This window comes from Pleurodeles waltl, chromosome 9 (assembly GCF_031143425.1).
Source record: "Pleurodeles waltl isolate 20211129_DDA chromosome 9, aPleWal1.hap1.20221129, whole genome shotgun sequence".
NCBI classification, from domain to species: domain Eukaryota; kingdom Metazoa; phylum Chordata; class Amphibia; order Caudata; family Salamandridae; genus Pleurodeles; species Pleurodeles waltl.
In genome coordinates this window covers 476,388,500-476,407,617 of record NC_090448.1, presented here as the reverse complement: position 1 = coordinate 476,407,617, position 19,118 = coordinate 476,388,500, and the positions used below count along the sequence as shown (strand labels likewise).

Sequence of the window (19,118 nt, the reverse complement as noted above, 5' to 3'; positions counted from 1 at the left end):
CATTTTTCGATATTGCTAAAACTGCACGGCTGGAAAATTCCTTCACTGATACAGAAGAACTATGTGGACCCAGAAACCTTCCTGTTTGTTGGGTAACACCAACTCTGCAATTACCCATGAGCATAGGAAAGGGTTACTTCTAAAATTGGATTACACATTAGCAAATCTTACAACCATGGATCCTGATATTGACGCATAAGGACTGTTATTTGGAGATTCCTTTATCAAGGAACTGAGTAAATATGTGACTACTTTCGCTTCACTTGATAAGGCTCAACAATCACTTAAAAGGTATTTTCCCAACATGTTTTTTGCCAGGGCCTGTGGAGGCAGGATCCGCTTTACCGGCTGAAACCAAGAATTCAGAAGCTCATATACCTCAAATTATCAAGAATTCAAACTGCAATTCTAACTGCAGAGGGGAAGAGGTTTCCGCAGTCGAGGACAAAGGAGCTACAAAACTGCAAACCAAACAAGTAAGTCTTCCTTCCGGCCTACTATTTGTAGGAGGTTGTTTAAGGTTTTTTCCTCAGCAAATGTCAATCAATACCTTCCGACCCTCAGGTTCTCAACACAATACAGAGTTATTCTATACAACTCTACGCAATTCTTTTTCAGTCTGTATTGCCGCCCTCACCAAAAATTCCCGACCAAAATTTCTTGCCTACTGTCACAAGAAATCGATTCTCTCTTACGCAAACATACAATCCAACTAAGTTTTCCCTATCCTACAGATTTTTTATGTTCCCTTTTCTTAGTCCAGAAGAAAAACAAAAAGATGAGGCCTGTCATAAATCTCAAAACCTTCAACAAATTTGTTGTTTACCGTCATTTAAAAACGAAGACTATTCTCTATCTCAGAGACGCTCTTCTACAAAACGACTGGATGGTTTGTTTTGGCCCACAAGACGCCTATTTCACCATTCCCATCCATTAGGATTAAAGACATTTCTACAATTTAAATGGCAGGGAAAAACATATCAGTTTTCTTGTCTTTCTTTTGGTCTTTCACCTGCCACATGGTGCTTCATGGAGATCACTAAGCCAGCTGAGGTCCATTTCCAGTTCCAAGGATTCAGAGTGATAATTATTTCCGACAACATTCCCTTAATGTGCCAAAAACTTTAATCTCTTTATTGTAAACTTTCTAACCTTGCAAGCTAGTGGAAACAAAACATATTGTACGGTAACTATTTATCACTCAGCAATTTCAACTCATCATTCTTACCTCAATGGAAAACCTGTGGGAGAACATCCTCTCACCTGTTGCCTATTAAAGGGAGTGACATTTTGTAATCCTACTATTCTAAAATTCAGCCTATTATGGGATGTGAATGTTGTGTTACAGTTGTTAAACCTTGCCCTGATAATGCTGATCTCTCTCTCTCTTAACGTGCTTTCCGCTTAATTAACAATGTTGTTGTGCTTGATTTCAATCAAACATATGTCTGATGGAAAAGTTTTGGATATTTCCGCTCACCATTTCAACCTCAGTGGTGTCCTTTTCAACATAAGAAAAACACACAAAAAAAAATTTAGCTTCTGTTTTCTATACTTCTTTTCCTAAACAAACCCAAACTGTGTGTAGGAAATTATCTTAAAGTTTATGAACAAAAAACAATCCATCTCAGAACGTCCTCTGACTCACAACCCCTTATAGCTTTAGAAAACCTCACAAACCTGTTTCTTCCCCTACTCTCACTCGTTGGGTCAAATGTGTCATGTTCCTAGCAGGGATAGATAGCACCATTTATGGTGCCCCCTCTTCCCAGAGAGCCATGCCATCTGATCCTTCGGTGCGGGTTCCCATTTGGAGGACACTATGAGATCTGCTAATTGGTCTAATGACAATGTTTTTCACACTTTCTATTGCAAACCAGTTCTTACAGCATCTTCTGTGGTAATTAACATGCTTTAAACAAGAATAAGAGGAGCCTACAACCTTGCCATAAATGTAGCTATTCCTAGTAATTTATGAAGGAAAGTCTTAATTTTATTAAAGGCCCGGAGGCAAGAATTACCCCACCTCAACACTGTATTAACCTTTTGTTTCCCCGCCCTAACAGTTAATACTACTCCAACATCCACTTCATCTTAAGAAAATCCTGGTGGATCTCCGTTCATCTTCCTCGGATATCTCAGAAGTGGAGTCTTCCTTCTTTAACCACACCTCCTCTGGGATCTGGTTGTTTAGACTTTATGTAAGAACTGCTAATGCTTACTCTAGCTATTACCATTGTGTTTTCCACATTCTCTTTGTTAAATACTTATGTATAATTTCTTTGCTTCAAGAAAAGAGGACTGTTTGCAGTAAAGATAAGGTGTTATGGAGCACACTGGACCCTTATTGGTTACATAGCATACTACTAGTTGCTTCCCATTGGCTTATTGTTTCTAAGGCTCTTGGGAACTGTAGTTTCTATATTTCTTGAGTGCTGCTATTTAATAAATTGCCAAGATTAGAGAAACACAATACACACTTCCATGTCGTTAATAATATTAAGACTTTCCTTCATAAATTACTAGGGTAATCTACATTATAGATATTTACTCTCAGCAAACAAAATACAAACTAAATAGCCAAAAAACAGCAATTGTCTGGCCATGGATTCAAGACTGCAGAAATGACCAAACAAATTGTTTTCTAATGGCTTCAATAAGAATACAGGGGATAAATATATAGTTCAAATGTAACTGTTTAACAAAACACGAAACACATATACATTAAAACATATAGAGACGTATGTATTATAACATTTAAACAAATGGCTGGAGTGTGTGATTGCAACTGAAATTTGGAAGAAACTATATTGTCCAGTCTAATGCAAAATCACTGAGTGCTGTATTCCTCTATGGATCACAGCAAACAGACATTAAGCTTGTTTGCAGGTTTATCTTCTATCCATGCGGTAATATAAAGATTAAATACTAGATGTGGAAATTAGGAAACTATTTTAAAAGGCCAAAAATTGGTTGATTGAAGAAACCTACAATTTTAAAGGCATGTAAGCATCTACCATTCTGTATGAGCACTAGAGATATAGATCTACGCTCCTAAAATATCCTAACAGCTGCAGGTGACTTGAGGGTTTATTTTAATATTTTCCAGGAAGGCTAGTCATTTTCAAAGCTTTTTCTCTCTTCTCAAAGATGAACTTGAACCAACACGTGTTACTTCCTTCACTGTTTCATTAAACTTGATGCTACCACACTACGTATAAACACGTACAGTCGGGTATCACAAGGGGACCTTCCCACAGGATTAGCAATTCCCTCATGAGGCAGTCTATTCTGTTGAAACCACAGTAGGGCAGAAACAGTCAGTCAGAGCCTAATACATGAGCGTACCAGCCTATCTGGCCTCGGTGAACCACCGATCTGCTGATAAATGTCTTGATAACCTACTACCTGATCCACCTCTGGCCAGCTGGCATTAATTCAATCTGGATTTGTTTTGAGCTAAAAGCATGCACGGAATGGGGACTGAAATTGGCCCCTCTACATGGATATCAGTAGATTGCCTGACTGTGTACGCTGGGACATTTAAAGAGCTTCCCATATACCATCTCACAACAGCGAAAAACTCAGCACAAAAGTGCTAACAGGCCAAGTAATATACTACTTAGAAAAATCACAAATATGTGAATCTACAATCCAGCTGTGATGACAATACTTGATGTCCGACACACAACTGAATTGGTTGCAATCACACGTATGAATTGTGCAACAGGATATGTAGGCATTATTCAGCCATGAGATATTGAGAAAACAACTACATTTTTTGTTAACCCTGGGTTTATTTAATATGACACCTGACAAAGGACAATAGATGATGCATGACAATAGTTGCCATTGACTACTGGAATGCTGTTTAAACAACAGGAACTTGTTGCTTTCTTTGTCCAATGTTTCCATTATCTCTCTTTTATTGTTTAATGACAGTGGCCACCACTATGAGTATACATGTAAACATGCGATAATGCTAAGTGCATTACCCAATTAAAATCCAAAGAAGTAATATGAAGATTTTTTTTTTAAATGTCTTTGAACACATATTACATTGCCTCTTAGGTGCTCCTACTGTTCCCCTCTACTCTGCCCCTCCCTGTGCCTCTGTCTCTTCCGTTGTCATTCTGCTTCGCCCGCTCCCTCCCCACCTGCATGTATAACTTTTAGTTTACTTATACCATCCTTCGTTTCCCTAAATTCCACTTGGTCCTAGCACTTCCATTTCTTGACGTTCTTCTGCCTTACTTTCACTAGCTCATACTTTTTATTTGAAGACCTTAGCGCTAATGTTCTTGTTATATTTTAAATAGGGATCCCAGTTTTACAATCTGTATTTTTGACATTTCAGTCAGTATTTATCCATATTTATGTTTTGCTATTTTTATTCGTATTTTCCATATTTATTTAGTTTTTTTGTGAAACACAACGAAGCTGAAAGATATATATTCCTACATTTCCTTAAACTATAAATGTGCAATCTTACTTTAATTCCTGACAGGTTCCAATGATATGAACAGCCTCAGATGATAAATCACTGCACGTACATGAAAACATGCAGATTGTGTGCATATCTATTTCTTTTTAAGTCTCAATGCCAAAATGTCTTTCTTTTTAGGGTCGAGCCTGCGTTGCATGCGCTAGCGCATGCGTATCGCAGCGAGACGCTTTAGTTATTGGAAAAGGGCTCGGAGCCCTGTCGACACACGCCAGTGTTTTTCATTGGTTCGTGGGCTTGCCTATTAAAATCCGCTTGCTTTCATAAGTCGAAGGCATGCACACGTCATGCCTTTTCCAGTGGCTAGCCCTCCTCGAGCGCATCGACAAAGTACAGAAAACATGCGAGGCTCGCCGGACTACTTTTTCTCTATTTTACTAGCACGATTTCGCTTGGCAGAAGTCGAGCGCTTTACATTTACACAGTTAATTGCACTTTTTCGGGTTACGTACATAAATGCACTTTTGCTGATAGGTGAAAAGTCGGGTTAGGAGTTTACAACGCTATCAGCTCTAACATGAGCAAACACGAGACCCGTTGCATTGCAAATGCTTGTTAACCCTCTTGCCTGTCAAGGCACACAGCTATTGCTATTGACCTGGCAGTCATGACCGTAGCAGTAAGAACTCCTCAAAAATACCATAATAATTTCCATCTATATCCACATTTAAAAATAAATGCAGACAGGAAAATAGTTTTCTGTCTGTATTTATATGTAAAAATCAATAACAAAGAAAAACAGGAAGCGGTAATTATAACGCACCTCATTTCCTCATGGTGCACGAGCGTTACAGAAATCTTTTAACTAACAAATGAAACCTCCTGAAGTGTACATTGACTCGATATACGTGTTCATCGAAAAACTCACCGTCCATCCTGCGCTCTCGTTACTTAAATTGACCTACTTTGGTTTGTAGCATTTGTACAGCCTACACCGATCATTCAGCCACGGGGCAAAGCAATCGTCCAGAAACCACAGAGTCGAAAACGATGAAGGCGAAGATGCTGCAGCCAAAATATGGTAACAATTCGCTTGAGAAGAAATAGCTAGCAGCGAAAAGGGGAGTTGAAATCAACGGGATACAGAAAACGGGCAATATTTCAATAAGAAGAGTGCACCCAGAGAATATCAACACATTTCCAGAAGGGCAGATGAAACCAAAACATACAAGGAGGCGGAGAGTTACCCGTACCCGAAATAGACAGTAAAAACACACACAACTAACTTCAGGAAGACCTACTGTCCGTTTAACTAACTGCAAAGCAAAAGCAGACACTCTAGCTCAGCCGGAAAAACAAGGTAGCCATCTTGAAGTTGCACTATATAGCCATAGCGCTTCATCTAAAGCTTAAGTCTTACACTAAATAACCGAAAACATGTATGCAACATTGATACGTCGTTATGATTTCTAAGTTACATAGGAATAAAGTTTCGCGGTGTTGTTACAAAAATATAATTATAAATACGCATTGACTTTACACACTCCGAGCAAAGTAAAGAGGCTTTGAGCTAAAGTACAATTTTTCTGAAAAAAACTTTGGTTACTTTGGCGGAATAACTACGATTCTAAGACGACTTCTGGTTCTTCAAATTAATGCGCGGTTACACCTGCGTCCGTAATTTTTAGCTCTCATTTACCGATAGTTGCCCTGTTTCCTTGTGTAAGAAAGTCGCGGGCGGAGTTTACCGTCACTTCCTGTTATGAGGATGTCAGGGATTGGGCCACTTTGATTGGTCGGTTAGTAGGTTGTCAGTAGCAGGTCGCAGACTCACGCTCACCCAGGAGTTAACTGCAGCTTCCCCTCCGCGTAACCGCTTTAGCTGATGAAGATGTTCATGGGTGACCTGGAACCGTCAAGAATATGCCACTAATGGTCAGTGATTGAAGGAGGGGGTGAGGGGCGGCTATCCTGGTCGGGGGAGCGGAGTATAAAAGGAAAGATGGGAGAGACAGACACACACCTGATGATCTGTGCCAGGCTCTACTGTCGAGCACCATCAGGCACCCTGACATTGAGTATAGCCCAGTATCACATTGCTGCCAACAAGACACTTCTATTAATATTACCCTTAGCAACACCTGAACTTTAAGTTTACACACTAAACTCCTGCTGTTGTAGTTTCATTTTCGAAGTATGGCCCTGTGTACGTCCGAGCACAAAGACTTATTTTGTCTTAAAACAGAATTTACGAAGGGTGACCCTCAAAACATTAACCCATTTGTTAGTTACGGCAACAGCCAGGACCCCAGTATCACCAAAGACAGTGGTTACCACGCGGCACTATGGCACATGATTACATCATTTGCAGTACTGGAGTATTCTTTTAGAAAATGATGCACCGCTGCCTTTTGAATAGGACCACGTTAAACAAATACCAACTACATAAATTCTATGAGCCTGTCGTCCGTTTCCATTTAACGAAATGGACTGACATACCCGAAAACAGGGCTTTAAGTGGTCTGAAAAAAAATGTTGGGGGTCTGTCAAAGGGTTGTGGGTTAAAACACGTAAGTTAGAAAACTCTGCATAGCATACTGTGCCGCCCGACTGGTATTTTGCTACTTCTTTCTGTCTACGCATCTAGATATATAACACAACAAGTAGCTTACATCTACAGGAAGCCAGGACTATTGGCTTTGTAAATGGTTGTTAGTTGCATAAGATAAATAAGCAACAACAATGGCCTCTTTGTATAAAATAGTTAAAATGCATCAGTTCTGACTGATGAGACTGTGAAAGATCTGTAAAGAGTATCTTTGAAGATACATCGACGTCAGTGAAAGTTGGTACTGCTGCTGAGTTCATACTTTTTCCACTCTAAGGGTCCAGGCAATAATAGAGACCCCGAAAAGACCCTTCTTCGCACCTGCTTTTTAGAACTGCCAGTGCTGAGGACTGCCAAGACCAGGCCCACTTAAAGCCCTGCTCAAAAATAATTTGTAAAGAAATGCCCGGCCTTGAAATTTAGCAATCCCACCACATAGGACCATCTGGTAGAACACTACCTGGGATAAAGCACATATTTCGCATAACCACGAACATCAGTACCCCTGTGGTGCTAGGGTAGTTAGTACTGAAGATGAACTTGGACATTGGTAACTGGCCTGAACCAGCCCCACTACTGACTAGCCACTGTACATGACCCAATACAGAATAATTCACCACCTTCGGGGAAAAGAACACAACCGTATGCATGCATTTTGAAACACCAAGGACCCTGATTTACCTGGTAATTCAGTAATAAATGTGAGCTAATCCCACCCGTAAACCAAGACCACAAGTGACCGAGAACGTATTTGTAGTAATATGCAACATGAACCAGGGTAGGTCAAGGGAGTTATGCTTGTGACAGTAAAAACGGGAATAGCTGCCTGATGTAAAGATATCTGCAGAAAGTCTTATCCTTGATTTTAAATTAAGCACATCCCAACTTGCACAATCAACTCTTATAATGCAGTTCTTTGGAAACGATATCTCTTAGCTTACCATGTCCGATGTGTTCTTCCGAATCTACACACGCCGGACTACTACAGTGTTAATGCTGGTGCACGTGACCAGCTCTTCTATATAATACGACTTTCATGTAGCATTGGGGTCCTCACTATTGCATTTGTGCCTTTTCCACACATGCTCACATTTATTTCTGGTGCACATAATTTTTGAGCATCAGTGCTGATTATAGGGACATACCTTATTCCTTTCTTTTGAAATATAGAATGACATTATAGACTCTTGTGTTCCCGTTACTCACGCCCTGAAGAAGTGCCATATGTTTAGGAATTAAACGTTTTGGCCATTTTATGCTTGGTCATTACAGAAATAAGAAGAATTGAAAGAACAGAAATTCTTATTATTATATATTGATTACGTTATACGGATAGAAGTGCATCCCAAAATCTGTGTTGTATTGTATTTTATTCCTATCCTATCTTTATGGGTGGGCAGGCCTAGAGGCAATATTGGCATCTGGGCCTTCTGTTTTGGGACTTCTGTAGCACCTATGTGATTGAGATTACAGAACAATGTGGGGACTGATAATAGTGTCAAGTACAAATATCCTGTACTTCTGCTTTTTTGATGAGATGGTTTGCCAAAGATTCACATAGTTCCTGTAAGCTGTTTATTTTTGTGGTAGTGATTTCTAGCTTCTGGAACTTATTGTTTTTTTGGTAGTATTTTACTTGGGTATAAGGCTACTGAGATGTGGTGTGTAGTGATTTATCATGTTAGAGTGCATTCTTTGCAATCTGGAGTGTGTTTTTCACACTTCCATGTTGTAAAGTCCCCTTTGTTGTATGGTCACCCCCCACTTTTTTCTGTCAGGCGCTGTGGTTTTTGACCTATTAGTGTACTGACGCCTGCTAATCAGGCCCCAGTACCAATGCTCTTTCCCTTTAAAGTATATGTCAAATTGCATAGGCTAATTGGCAAGCACCTTACCACCCCTGTAAGTCCCAAGTAACTGATACCCAGTGCAAGGGTGGTAAGGAGGAGTCAGCAGGTCTGCAGCACTTATTGTGCCACCTGAGTGACCCAAGTAAAAGAGAGGTATTAGAGCTTCCATGACAGCCTACATGAGCAGGTTGCTGCTTGAGTGAGACTCTGCCTACACCAGGTGCAGGCAGAGTCCCCTTTACTGCCCATAGCCAGGTCAGTCACCCCTAAGGTCGGCCCCCCTGTAGCCCAGGGGGCAGGGTGCACTGTTCCATGAGTGGGGGCATATGTGCAGGAGCACATATGCCCTCGTGCTAGCATTTAAATTGCAATGCTGGCACAAGTAACCAGCAGTACATTGGCTAACATGGGCCGGCATCTGATCACTGATCAGATGTCCAGCTCTGCAATGTCCTGGTCGAATCCTGTCGTGTTTGGTATCAAACACTGTGCTTTTTAACCTTGAATCTGATGCACAGGTTCAGGGTTGAAAAGCAGATATCCAAGTGGCACCCTTAGAGGGTGTTCACCAAGTTATCAAGCCCTGTACTGTTTTAGGGGGCTCTCCCAAGCTTCTGCCACCACAAACAAGAGCCTGACCTCCTGCTGGTGATGTTAGCATTTTGGCAGGACAAAGGACATAGGGTCTGGGCAGGAAGGAGCTCACAACACCTTCCCTCCCAGGCTGGCTAGTGAGATTAGCATCAAGGCGTTAATCCTCAAAGGCTTCCCCAGCCTTTGTGCCGAGAGCTGTCTCCTGAGTGGAGGACACAGACCTTCGTGCTGTGCCCGGCCGGGCAGGCAGTAAATTAGCTATGTAGGAGGCGTGCACCTCCCTCAAACTAGCCACACCTTTGAGGCGGGCTAGGAAGTCTGCATAGCCAAGGAAGGGTTCTGCCACCTTGGCAGGCCCTAAGAATAGTGGGTTCTGGGTAGAAAAGTGATGTCCTTCCACAGAAAGTCGTAATTGCAGGGGAGGACAAGCTGCAGGAACAGTAGCCCATTGGCCACTATCCCTCACACCCTTAAATGCCGCCTAAACCAGATGCTCCCCTGGCACCAGAACTTAGATCTTACCCCAAAAAAATAAAAAAGAAGTACAAAGTCTGCACCAACAACAGGTCCTGGGCCCCAGCATGAAGACAAGGACACAGAGTGACCTAAGGGGACCAGTAATGGAACCGTGAGCCCGGCATGTGCTGGAGGTGAAAACTCTTTGGTCCCGACCAGATGGACCTCTTGGTCACCGAAACTCCAAGGAAGACTCCCCTGACTGGAGGCACAAGTCCCTGTAAATTGCCGGAGTAAAGAAGGGCTGAGATCAAATAACTGTTACCCTACATTCTCTGAGTGCCTGAGCCTAAAGAAACTCAGTGTCTAGCATCTAAGGAGTGAGAGTGAGGCCTGTGCCAAGTTTCAAGCCTCTACTCTCAACCAAACGACCTCCAGCCACCAAGAAGCCAGTGGAATACCCTTGCAGCTACCAAGGCTTGTCTGTCGCCTGCCCCGATACCGACGGCCACACCAATCTCACTGACTCCACAGCACCCCCATAGTATAGGGACCAACGTCACCATCGACCCCCACCCCCCTCCTCTGGGTTTGCAGCCTGAAGGAAGTGACTTCGACTGGAGCAGCAAAGCATCTTTGGCATAACTAGCCTGTGATTGACAGCTAGAGGCCACCTCTGCCCCGGGATACAACTGTTAAATCCTGGCCTTGGCCCCCCAAAGATCCCTACAATGTGTACACCCCTGCATTCAGTTTTGCAACAGAGTTCAAAATGCACCAGCCACTGAGAACCATTCAGCACCAATAACAGCCAAGTCACCTCTTCAACCGGACTCCCTAGCAAGGTAACAAAAGTTTGAGTGTTGACTCTTGGGCTAGGTTCCCTCAGAACCTTAAGTTCCCATGGGTTCACCGGAACTCACCCTACAAGTGCCTGAGTGCACACTACTATTTTCCCCATTGACTTCAATGGAAGCCCAGGGATGTGGAATTCCTATAGCTCGACGCCCGGGACATCTTGTTTGTGGTCAAGGGCAACAAGTTTTCATGTTTATTTTGTCCTTGGGACATATAGGCCCAACCCTCTGCAGCACGAACCCTTTGTCTGCCAGTTTGCAGTGAAGGAAAGTGTCTGCAGTTGAGGTAATGTGTGTCCATATGTTAATGCTGTTCAATCTTGTATTTATGGGTTATTAATGAAAAGTGTTTATTATTAGGGTGAGCGCTTTAAATAAACACTTTATGGTCACACTGCACTACTGACAGGTGCCTTCAGTAAAAAAAAAAAAAAAAATGTGTACACACATTTAAAAAGTTTAATAACATGAAGCTAAGTATAATGCTCTCAGAATGCTCTGATTAGATGCACATGTTTTGCAGAAGCTTGTAAGCAAGAGTGATGATGATTTGCTTTCAAAATAAAATGTTAATTACAACATGCAAGTAGCAAAAAAAGTTTCGCTACTATGAACTTTTAGGTGCTATTTATTTGAAGCATAATTTAGTGAAATGTGCTGATGCTTGCTAGTATTTCCAAAAATATTCCTAATGGAAAATCAGTGTAAGCATTTTCAAGAAGATTATGGGAAGCTTGAAAATAAACAGCCACTGGCAAAGCCAACCGATCCAACATTTGTTGTGAGTCTTTTGGTTTCATCAATGCGTGTCTTGTTTTGACATGGCTTTTGTAACAATTAATTGTTGTGGGAGCTGCTAGGCCCTCACTATTGTAACAAACACTGTCAAAAAGCAAAAAAACGTTTTTGGTATAAAAAAAGCACACATTGCCACCAGTGACGTAACAAAGGCCCTGCTGGGGTGACTCGTCCAGCCCCCCTCTCAGCATAGCACCTACCCTGAGTGAGTCTGAAGTGGCACCCCTCCGTGTTCTTTATAGGGGGTCCCCTCCAGTTTTGTTACACCACTGATTGCTACAGTAGTTCCTGGCACTGAACAAAACTACTTTATGCCCCAATATGCTCCTTGTGGAAGAGCAGAATGCCATCACTCACAGTAAAGCCAGCCCATAGATTAAAGAACAGAAGTTTAATAAAAACAAAATGTCTTTATTAATCCCAGACCTAATTAGGGACCCAGTTCTTAAAGAAAGTCACAGACGTGCACCCATGGTATATGTCTTTGAATTAGTGACTTTAATGAATTTACAAGAACTTACAGAAGTAGACCAGGAAATCGTTCTTCTAGAAAATAATTGTGAACTGTATTTTAGCACAAGCAAATATGCATGTGTAGATTTGCTCATGTGAAAATCTATTGAGCGTTTACAAGTTCACTTTTCCCTCCAACCACTTTTTTCCCAACTCTGGAAGAACTTCTACTTCTGCCATTATCAGGAGTACATTTTTAACCTTTCTCATTATGGGAAAAGATTAGAGAAGAGCGGTGAAAATCCTATAAGCATGCAAGTTAGTAGGTTTGCAGACTCAAAGACATTCAAGCCCTGGAACTATTGCTTTCTGCTTTCCCCAGCCCCAGTATGTAGATCTGTGAAACGGTGGCAAAATAAGGAAATTGCTGTAGTTAGGGCTTGAATACTTGCCATTTCAATCCTACTATAGTAGTGACCCTGGCATAATCAGAGAGGCTATATAGGACAAGTAGATTTAAGAAACAACCTGTCCCATGGACAAGTAGATATTTGATTAAATTATACGCCCCTAGTAGCCATTTAATCCTACCAAGTACTGTATTTTAAAAAGTCACAGTTGTATAGAAGCTACAAAGTTCATTTTGTGTTGATAAGACTACCTAGTTATACCATATAATACCTTCACCTTGCTACATTGGTGGCAGTGGTGCCAATCTTGAACTTGTGTTTCACTTTACCACTGAGAAATAAGTATATTTTTGAGTACATGAGAAATCCTCAATTGACTTTTAGACTCAAAGTATTTTTTAGATTGTTTTCTAAAAAGAAAGGATAATTGTAATTGCTAGGGCCCTGTGTTACATCCCCATTCCAATAGGCCATACAAGTTTGCAAAAGCATTTTCAAAGGAGCTTAGGTAGTTAGGTAAAAATGTTTTCAAAAGTTTAAAAAAGTTCCCAACTCCTTAGGTAAACCAGTGCAAAATGGAGAGAGTCCTGAGCCTCAATCAGCCCATCCTCTCCATTCTCAGGATCAATGATCTGAGGGCAATGTGCAAAGCTAGGAGCATCAGCTTTAGAGCTACTGCCAAGAGAGGAGACCTTTTAGAGGCCCTCCCCTCTTTTGAAGAGTAAAGAAATAGAGAAGAGGTATCCTCCTCAGAACCAGAGTCTGTTAGGAAGAAGGAGGAAGTCTTAGTCCCTGTAATTGAAGGGGAAGGTGGGGAGGACCTTGACCTTCCGTCTTTCCCCAGACCTCCCTCTCCAGTGGGAAGTGTCATAAGTAACTAGTAACCTCCCCACTGGTAGGACACGTTTCAGCAAATCTCCCAGGAGGAGAAAAGACGTGAGCTTGAGGAAGGAGACTAGCCTTAGGAGAGGCGAGGGCTAGATTGGGACTAGTTTCCAGAGATGGTGGCAGCAAAGAAGGTGAGGGTTCTTGTGACCCTAAGGTCCCCAAAGGGACTGTTCCAGTATATAGTGCAGGAGATGCCATAGACAAATGGTTTGCAGCATTCGAGAGATGTTGCAGAATGAGGAAGGTTTGTTCCACAGCACTGGGGCTCGCTACTTTGAGAGTTATACCCAGCTAATGGCGGAGATAGACTTCTAACCCTACCTGAGGAAGTGGCTGAGTCTTATCGCCATATAAAAAAGACCCTTGTTGAAGGGTTTGGACTCACCATCGAGGAGAACATAGTCAAGTTTAGGGGCACCCGAAAAAGCCAAGACCAGACTTGGGTGGACTCTGTGGACTCCTCAGTCAGAGCACTAGATGGCTGGATAAAGGGCAATAAAGTTGATACTTATGAAGGGCTATATAATATTTTGATGACAGAACATATCCTGACTAATTGTTACACAGAGAAATTGAGAACAGCATTAGGTAGAGTCTGAGTTGTCTTCTCCCAGCGAACTGGGCAAGATAGCTGACAAGTGGGTTAGGTCCAGGGTAACCCAGACTAAATCCCATGGTGGAAGTGACCCCAAGAAGGGTGCACAAACTTCTCAGTAGGGGAATGAATAGCATTAACAATGGTAAAAAGACAGAGTCCTCACCATGCCGCCAAACAACTCCAAGGAGGGTGGTCCCTGAGACTCTTCCCAGACCAAAGGAAAGGGGTATCAGGTTAAGAACTGGGATTCCAAAAAGGCTGAGACATGCTTTGACTGTAATCTGCCAGGTCATGAGAGAGGTGATTCAGTTTGCATCAAGAAGTCCCCCACTGAGGGACAATCCAAGGGCATTGTTAGTGTTGGGTTGGGAGTTGTAGTATACTGTGGAGAGGCCAGAGGTCACACTGACGCTACCTTAGTATTCCTGGGTGGGGTACACATTAAAACCTTGCCTGTCTTACCTTCCAGTCTGGAAAAGTACATACAGTGGCCAAGAATCAATGGGACTGAGGTACAGGCTCTGAGGGATACAGGTGCCAGTGCCACTATGGTGACAACCAAACTGGTTTCCCCAGGCCAGATGATCCCTGGTGATAATCACCTTATTACCAACGCTGATAATGAGAGTAGGTCACACCCAGTGGCTTTGGTGAACCTAGAGTGTGGAGGAGTAACTGGCCCAAATAAGGTGGTTGTGTCTCTTGACATCTCAGTAGAATGTCTGTTGGGAAATGATTTGGAAACGTCTACATGGGCAGAGGTCGAGAAGAGGGTCAATGCAGAAATGCTGGGTCTCCCTGGGTGGGTGTGTGACCACAAGGGCGCAGGCTGCACATCAGGGCAAAGATAATGAACTGGAGCCTGAAAAAATGGTCCAGCACCTTAAGAGCAAGAGAAGGGGCAAGAGGACTGCTGACTCAACTTCTGCTTCCACACAGGATCAGGGGGAGAACTCACCCCAGAATGAGGCCCTGATGCCTGAGGAGGGAACTCCAATGGAGGAGGCCTTGGCTGACCCGGCAGAGCTACTCAGTGAAGGGGGATCCTCCAGGGAAGAGCTGTGCAAGGAGCAAATAAGTTGCCCTACCCTTGAGAGACCTAGGCAGCAAGCTGCCAGACAAGAACTAGGAGACACCAGTGGTACTCATAGAGTCTATTGGGAGGATGGCCTACCGGTCACTGAGGCCAGGGACCCCTACCCAGGGGCAGCCAGAAGAGTGGTGGTCCCCCAGGTGTACAGAGAATTCATCCTCACTTTGGCTCATGATATTCCACTGGCTGGACATTTGGGACAGTCCAAGACTTGGGACCAGTTAGTGACCCATTTTTACTGGCCTCCGGTGTCTGAGAGAGTGAAGGAGTTTTGTCGCTCCTGTGTGACCTGCCAAGCCAGTGACAAGACAGTACACAGCCAAAGGCTCCCTTAATTCCACTACCTGCGATTGTGACTCCCTTTGAGAGGGTAGGGCTGGACATAGTTGGTCCTCTTGACCCTCCCACTGCATCTGGGAAAAGATTTATTCTAGTGGTAGTGGACCATGTCACTACCACTAGAATAAATGGCCCTATCCCACTGTGGAAAGTAAGAGGAGGTCACCTACATGGTTGACTTGGGCACCCCCAAGAATACTCACAGAACGATTCATGTCAATCGCCTAAAACCACACCAGGACAGGGCCGACATGACCATACTGTTGGTCACAGATGGATGGCAGGAGGAGGAGAGTGAGCCACTCCCAGACGTCCTGTCATCCAGCCCAAGAGATGATACAGTTGAGGGTGTGGAGCTGTCAGCTGCTCTCACTGCACAGCAGGAGGCTGACTGTAGACAGATTCTCAGTCAGTTTGCAGAGCTCTTTTCCTTAACCCCTGGGCAGACAACTTGGTGTACCCATGATGTGGACACCGGTGACAGCCTCCCTGTCAAGAACAAGTTGTACAGACCGTCTGACCAAGTTGAGGAATACATCAAGACAGAGCTCAAGAAGATGCTAGGGATGATTGAACCCTCTGATAGTCCCTGGGTCAGCCCAGTGTTACTTGATCCCAAGCCTCACTCAAAAGGCAGGAAACCCGAGAAGGGGTTTTGTGTGAATTATAGGGTGTTGAAAACTGATGCACATCCCAGTTCCTGAGCAGATGAGCTTATTGATAACCCCACGGCAGCCAAATTCCTACGTTCCTTTGACTTTACATCAGGGTATTGGCAAATTGGACTGACCCAGGGAGCATAGGAGAGATCTGCATTCTTCACTACTGATGGCCACTTTCAGTTTAAAGTGAAGCCCTTTGGCTTAAGGAATGCACCTGTCAATTTTCAGATGCTGGTGAATCAAGTTCTCTCAGGCTTGGAAGACTTTAGTGCAACTTACTTAGATGACATAGCTGTCTTTAGCTCCACCTAGGAGGATCACCTGGTCCACCGCAGAGAAGTTTTACAGACCCTGAGCAGGCAGGCCTGACTATCAAGGCCAGTGAGTGCCAGATAGGACAAAGATCTGTTGTCTACTTGGGTCACCTGGTAGGTGGAGGCCAAGTTTGACCACTCCAGGCCAGAGTCCATTCTGGACCAGCAGCCTCCCGCAACCCAGACCCAGGTCAGAGCCTTCCTAGGCCTGAGAGGGTAATATAGGGGGTTTGTGAAAGGGTGTGGAACCATTGTGGCCCCTCTCACCAAGTTAACCTTTAAGAGCAACCCAGGAAAGTAATTTGGATAGCAGCCTGTCAAAATGCCTTTGGTGCCTTGAAAGCAGCCACATGTTCAGCAGCACCTGTCCTAAAAGCACCCGATTATGGGGAAACAGTTAAATGTCCATACAGACGCTTCAGAACTAGGGATTGGGGCAGTGTTGTCACAGACCAACGATAAGGGTCAGGATCAGCCAGTAGCATTTATTAGCAGGCGACTCCTTCCCAGAGAGCCTTGTTGGACTGCCATTGAGAGGGAAGACTTTGCTGTGGTTTGGGCCCTGAGGAAGCTGAGACCATACTTGTTTGGGACTCACTTCAAAGTTTAAATCAAACAACATCCTCTCAGGTTGTTAATGCAGATGATAGGAGAGAACTCCAAGTTGTTGAGGTGGTCCATTTCCCTACAGGGGATGGACTTTGTAGTAGAACACAGACCAGGTACTGACCATGCCATTGCAGATGGTCTTTCAAGGTTCTTCCACTTAAAAGATGAGGACTACCAGAAGGAAGGTTAGTGCACATCCCCTTTCTTCTGCTTTCTTCTGGGGGGATGTTATGTTGTAAATTGCCCCTTTTTGGATAGTCATCTCCCACGTTTTGCTGTCAGATGCTGTGGTTTTTGACCTGTTAGTGTATTGAGGCCTGCTAACCAGGCCCCAGTACCAATGCTCTTTCTCTTAAAGTATATGTTGAATTGCATAGGCCAATTGGCTAGCACCCTACCACCCCCTGTAAGTCTCTAGTAACTGGTATCTAGGGCAAGGGTGGTAAAGAGGGGTCAGCAGGGCTACAGCACTTATTGTGCCACCCTGAGTGACCCAAGTAAAAAAGATGTTGCAGAGCTTCCATGGCAGCCTACTTGAGCAGCTTCCTGCTTGAGTGAGACTCTGCCCACACTAGGCGCAGGCAGAGCCCCCGTTACCATGGTCAAGTCAGTCACCCCTAAAGAGGGTCCCCTCTAGCCCAGGGGGCAGGGTGCAATGTTCCATGAGTTGGGGCATATGTGCAGGACCACATATGCCTCGTGCTGGCATTTAAACTGCAATGCTGGCCCGAGTAACCGGCGGTCCATTGGATAACATGGGCTGGCATCTGACCACTGTTCAGATGTGCAGCTCTGCAATGGCCTGGCCGAATCCAGTTGTGTTTGGTATCAAACACTGTGCTTTTTTTAACTGCGAATCTGATGCACAGGTTTAGGGTTGAAAAGCAGATGCTGAGTTGGTACCCGTACAGGGTGCACACCAAGTTATCGAGTCCTGTACTGTTTTGGCTGGATCTCCCAAGCCTCTGCCCCCACAGAAGAGACTCTGACCTCCTGCTAGGGGTGTTAGCACTTTGGCAGGACGAAGGATAAAGGGCCTGGGCAGGAAGGAGGTCACACCTCCTCCCTCTCAGGCTGGCTAGTGAGATTAGCATCAGGGCGGTGAGCCTCAGAAGCTTCCCCTACCTTTGATGTACTGAGAGCTGTCTTCCCAGTGGAGGACACTCTGGCCGAGCAGATAAGAAATTAGCTATGCAGTAGGCGTGCACCTCCCTCAAACCAGCCACAGCTTTGAGGCGGGCCATGAGGTCTGCACAGCCAAGGAAGGGTTCTGCCATCTTGGCAGACCCTAAGATTAGTGGTTTCTGGTTAAAAAAGTGACGTACCCCCACAGGAAGTCATCACTGCAGGGGCAGACTAGCCACAGGAACAGTAGCCCATTGGCCACTGTCCCTCACACCCTTAAACACCCCCTAAAGCAGGATTTAAGGGGCTCCCCTGCCACCAGAATTGAGATGTTACCTGGAAAATAAAAAAGAAGCACCAAGAGATGTCTGCACCAACAGGACCTGTACCCCAACCCCAGCACAAAGAAGAGGTCACAGAGTGACCTAAGGGGACCAATACTGGAACCATGTGCCTGACGTGTGCTGGAGGTGAAAACTCGTTGGTCCCGACCAGCTGGACCCCCCTGTGGACACCGAAACACCAAGGAAGACTCCCCTGACTGGTGCACTAGTCCCCTGTAAATTGTAGGTGTGAAGAAGGGCTGAGATCGAAGAACTGCCACCCGACAGACTCTGAGTACCTGAGCCTAAAGAAACTCAGTTTCCAGCATCTAAGGAGTGGGAGTGAGGCCTGTGCCAAGTTTCAATCCTCTACTCCCCATTGAACAACCTCCATCTGCCAAGAAGCCTGTGGAATACCCTTGTAGCTACTAAGCCTTGTCTGTCTCTTGCTTGGAAACTGACGGCCTCACGATGCTCGCAGGCTCCAGAGCACCCTCCCAGCATAAGGACCAAAGTCGCCAGCGACCCCATTCCTGTGGATTTGCAGCCTGAAGGAAGTGATTTCGACTGGAGTAGCAAAGCATCTTTGGCATGACCAGCTGATTGATAGCTACAGGCCACTTCTGCACTTGGAGCTTCTGGACGAGATCCAATGGTCGAATCCTGGTCCTGGTCCCCCAAAGACCTCTACATTCGA

General features: G+C 44.3%; 2 protein-coding genes across 2 annotated transcripts in view; one reads left to right on the top strand and one right to left on the bottom strand.

Annotated features, from left to right (window-relative positions):
- Positions 1 to 5,512, bottom strand: part of CINP (cyclin dependent kinase 2 interacting protein) — a 71,160-nt gene extending 65,648 nt beyond the window's left edge. The window contains exon 1 of the mRNA XM_069207306.1: positions 5,373 to 5,512. Within this exon, the coding sequence (XP_069063407.1) occupies positions 5,373 to 5,379 (7 nt within the window). The 5' untranslated portion in view covers positions 5,380 to 5,512. The remainder of the gene's footprint in view (positions 1 to 5,372) is intronic.
- A 730-nt stretch (positions 5,513 to 6,242) lies between these two features.
- The window catches only part of TECPR2 (tectonin beta-propeller repeat containing 2), a 657,145-nt gene continuing 644,269 nt past the window's right edge, over positions 6,243 to 19,118 (top strand). The window contains exon 1 of the mRNA XM_069207305.1: positions 6,243 to 6,379. The gene's annotated coding sequence lies outside the window, so the exon portion shown is untranslated. The remainder of the gene's footprint in view (positions 6,380 to 19,118) is intronic.